General features: G+C 47.7%; 1 protein-coding gene across 1 annotated transcript; it reads left to right on the top strand.

Moving 5' to 3' along the window:
* The first annotated feature begins 427 nt into the window (after positions 1 to 427).
* Positions 428 to 2,934, top strand: TXNDC2 (thioredoxin domain containing 2). The gene is made up of 2 exons (XM_045527229.1): positions 428 to 1,594; positions 2,528 to 2,934. The coding sequence occupies exons 1-2, from the start codon at positions 514 to 516 to the stop codon at positions 2,911 to 2,913; spliced, it is 1,467 nt and encodes a 488-aa protein (XP_045383185.1). The 5' UTR covers positions 428 to 513; the 3' UTR covers positions 2,914 to 2,934.
* The last annotated feature ends 1,493 nt before the right edge of the window (positions 2,935 to 4,427 follow it).

Raw genomic sequence — 4,427 nt, 5'->3', positions numbered from 1 at the left:
ACCAGCCTGGGCAACATAGTAAGACCTCCTTTCTAAAAAATAAATAGATAAATAAATTGGTCAGTCGTGGTGGCGTGCACCTGTAGTCCTAGCTACTCAGGAGATCAGAAGGCTGAACCAGGAGCCTGAGAGTTCAAGATTACGGTGAACTACAATTGGGCCAGAATGAGAACCTATCTCTAAAAAACAGTATCTATCTATATGTATGTATGCATACATACATATATATATATATATAAGATACATGTAATCACATGCTATTTGGCCTTCTGTTAAATGAGGTTATTCAAATTAATATATCATTCATCAGACTTCATTCATGATCTCTAAGAATGACATCAGTCTTCCTTGGATTATATGATTAGATTTTTTTTGTTTCTTCTTTTTCACTTTTATTTTATTTATTTACTTTTTTGTTCAGAAAGTCCTTTACATGTTCTGTCCAGCAATGTGGCTTTTCTGGTTCCAGAGTTCTTGGACACAGCCCAGGCCAAAGAGAAGGTCTTTGTTCCCATGGTCAACAACACACTCTATGTGCCCGTAGAGGAGTCTGAGGTCCCACAGCAGGGTGGTGACATTCCCAAGTTCTCAGCAAACACTATCCAGCCCAAGGAGGACAACATCTCCAAGTCCCCAGAAGAAACGATCCATCCCAAGCCAGGCAATATCCCCAAATCCCCAAAAGAAGCCATCCATCCCAAGCTGGGCAGTACTCCCAAGTCCCCAAAAGAAGCCATCCATCCCAAGCTGGGCAGTATCCCTGAGTCTCCAAAAGACATCATCCATCCCAAGCTGGCCAATATCTCCAAGTCCCCAGAAGACACCACTGGTCCCAAGCTGGGCAGTATCCCCAAGTCTCCAGAAGACACCACCCGTCCCAAGCTGGGCAGTATCCCCAAGTCTCCAGAAGGCACCACCCGTCCCAAGCTGGGCACTATCCCCAAGTCTCCAGAAAATACCACCCGTCCCAAGCTGGACATTATCCCCAAGTCTCCAGAAGACACCACCCGTCCCAAGCTGGGCACTATCCCCAAGTCTCCAGAAGACACCACCCGTCCCAAGCTGGGCAGTATCCCCAAGTCTCCAGAAGACACGACCCGTCCCAAGCTGGGCAGTATCCCCAAGTCTCCAGAAGACACCACCCGTCCCAAGCTGGACATTATCCCCAAGTCTCCAGAAGACACCACCCGTCCCAAGCTGGGCACTATCCCCAAGTCTCCAGAAGGCACCACCCGTCCCAAGCTGGGCACTATCCCTAAGTCTCCAGAAGACACCACCCGTCCCAAGCTGGGCATTATCCCCAAGTCTCCAGAAAATACCACCCGTCCCAAGCTGGGCATTATCCCCAAGTCTCCAGAAGACACCACCCGTCCCAAGCTGGACATTATCCCCAAGTCTCCAGAAGACACCACCCGTCCCAAGCTGGGCACTATCCCCAAGTCTCCAGAAGACACCACCCGTCCCAAGCTGGGCATTATCCCCAAGTCTCCAGAAAATACCACCCGTCCCAAGCTGGGCATTATCCCCAAGTCTCCAGAAGACACCACCCGTCCCAAGCTGGGCATTATCCCCAAGTCTCCAGAAAATACCACCCGTCCCAAGCTGGGCATTATCCCCAAGTCTCCAGAAGACACCACCCGTCCCAAGCTGGGCATTATCCCCAAGTCTTCAGAAAATACCACCCGTCCCAAGCTGGACATTATCCCCAAGTCTCCAGAAGACACCACCCGTCCCAAGCTGGACATTATCCCCAAGTCTCCAGAAGACACCACCCGTCCCAAGCTGGACATTATCCCCAAGTCTCCAGAAGACACCACCCGTCCCAAGCTGGGCATTATCCCCAAGTCTCCAGAAAATACCACCCGTCCCAAGCTGGACATTATCCCCAAGTCTCCAGAAGACACCACCTGTCCCAAGCTGGACATTATCCCCAAGTCTCCAGAAGACACCACCCGTCCCAAGCTGGACATTATCCCCAAGTCTCCAGAAGACACCACCTGTCCCAAGCTGGGCACTATCCCCAAGTCTCCAGAAGACACCACCCGTCCCAAGCTGGGCAGTATCCCCAAGTCCCCCAAAGAAACCACCCGTCCCAAGCTGGGCAGTATCCCCAAGTCTCCAACAAACACCTTCTATTCCAAGGTGGACAGTATCCCCCAGTCCCCAGCAAATACCATCCAGCCCAAGCTGGGCATTAGCCCCAAGTCTCCAGAAGACAGCACCCATCCCAAGCTAAGCAGTATCCCCAAGTCCCCAAAAGAAATCAACCATCCCAAGCTGGGCAGTATCCCCAAGTCTCCAGAAGACATCACCCATCCCAAGCTGGGCAGTATCCCCAAGTCTCCAGCAAATACCATCCAGCCTAAGCAGAGTGACATCCTCAAAAGTTCATTGAAAACAATCCAGCCAAAGGAGGGTGACCTCCCCGAGTCCCCAGGAGAAATGATCCAGGAAGGCAATATCCCCAAGGCTTCAGAAAAAACGATCCAGTCCACAGAAGGTACCCTCCCCAAGGGTTCAGAAGAAGCCAACCAGCTCGAGGAAGGCGACTTCCTGAAACCTGAAGAAGAAACAATGGAGTTCCTGGAGGTGGACATGGTGAGAATGATCCTGAGCAAGCAGGACTTTGAGGCAGCGCTCAAGGAGGCTGGAGAGAGGTTGGTGGCTGTGGACTTCTCAGCCACATGGTGTGGGCCCTGCAGGAACATCCGGCCAGTCTTCCATTCCCTGTCTGTGAAGCATGAGGACGTGGTGTTCCTGGAAGTGGACGCTGACGACTGTGAGGAGGTGGTCAGAGACTGTGCAGTCATGTGCCTCCCAACCTTTCAGTTTTATAAAAAAGAAGAAAAGGTGGGTGAGTTCTCTGGTGCCTTTAAGGAAAAACTTGAAGCAATCATTGCAGAATTAAAGTAATCATATATTCTGAAAACGTTGTAAACAGTCAGCTGTTTACAGTTTGTGATTTGTTTATTATTGACAAAAACTTTTATCAGGTATAACAAAAGTGTATGTCCAAATGGCCTTGCTTATACGTTGTTAAATATTAACTCTGCCCTTTTCAAAAAATAGCCCACGCACTAAAGCATATTGTGACTATGTTTTTGTTGCTAGGAGAGTGTGAAATCAGAAATTCCTTTGGAGGAGAGTGGTAGTGCCCCTGTCCCCCATTTTTTAATCTGTTTTTTTTTTACACTTGCTCTTGAAAATTCCCTTCATTTAGTGTTTGGTGGAACATTGGAAATTTAGATAATTCTTCTGCAGAAGTAAATGATTGAAAGAGGAGTGAAAACTTCTTTTCTCATGCTCATGTTATCTTTGGGGATTCTAATAAGATACTTTTGGAAATAAAGAATTTGAGAGATTCCCATGCCTTAGCCAACCTCCTTCTCATGCCTGGAGTGCTATGCAGGCCTTGGGAAATTCACTGGGTTCTCCACGATGTGATTTGTTGGAGGCAGAGCTGAGACCAAGTCTATGTTTCCAGATTCCAAGTCCGGAGCTCTACCTACTAATCCATGCTCACAAAATCTGAGACAGAGCTTAGAATTTCAGGTTTCTCCAGGGCTTACCTCTGTGGGACCTTTGCTGCCATTATGACATCAGCACCCCAGTGGCAAAGTTAGCAGTTTGCCAAAGTTCCTGCTTTGTCTCCCTGGTAATTGGGTTCCTGATACCAGCTCCCAAATGTCCCTGAGTCCAAAGGCCCAGGTCTGGGCCACAGATGGTGGCTTGGTCCGGAGTGGTTTTTTCTTTTTCTTTTAAACACTTTTCTTGGAGGAGGAGGAGGAGCTCAAAATAAATAAATAAATAAATAAATAATCACCTTTCTTGATGTATGACTGATACACAAAGAACTGTACATATTTAATGTGGACAGTTGGATGGGTTTGGACATGTGCATATGCCCATGATACCATCGCCACAATCAAGGTAGTTAGCACATTCACTATCTCCAGAAATTTCCTATATCCCTGTGCTTTTTTGTTTCATTGTGGTAAGAGCACTTAACGTGAAATCTACCCTTTTAACAAATTTTCAGGTGCCCAATACTGTGTTGTTAGCTACAGGTGTGCTGCTGTACAGCAGATCTCTAGTATTTATCCATCTTGTATAACTGAAACTTTACACCCATTGAACACCAATTCCCCATTTTCCCCTCTCCCTACCCTCTGGCAGCCACTATTCTATTTTTTGCTGGTCCAGTGTGTTTAAAAGAAAATTGAATTACTTGCCAACAGTTGAAACACTAGGATTCCTTTAAAATATAGATTTATAGCTTTTCAAGAAAATTGTAAGGCGTCTCAATTCAGGCTTGCATTGCCTCAAGAAAACCAGTCTAATCCTGGGGGCTGAGCAGCAGCTCCCTGCATCCGCAGGGTCCAGCCTCTCCAGCCTCTGCCACAGAACCTGGCCAGCTGCTAGCTACC

Source organism: Lemur catta, chromosome 16 (assembly GCF_020740605.2).
Source record: "Lemur catta isolate mLemCat1 chromosome 16, mLemCat1.pri, whole genome shotgun sequence".
Lineage (NCBI taxonomy): Eukaryota > Metazoa > Chordata > Mammalia > Primates > Lemuridae > Lemur > Lemur catta.
Note: the sequence above shows the minus strand (reverse complement) of the source record. Positions and strands in the feature narration are given on the sequence as shown.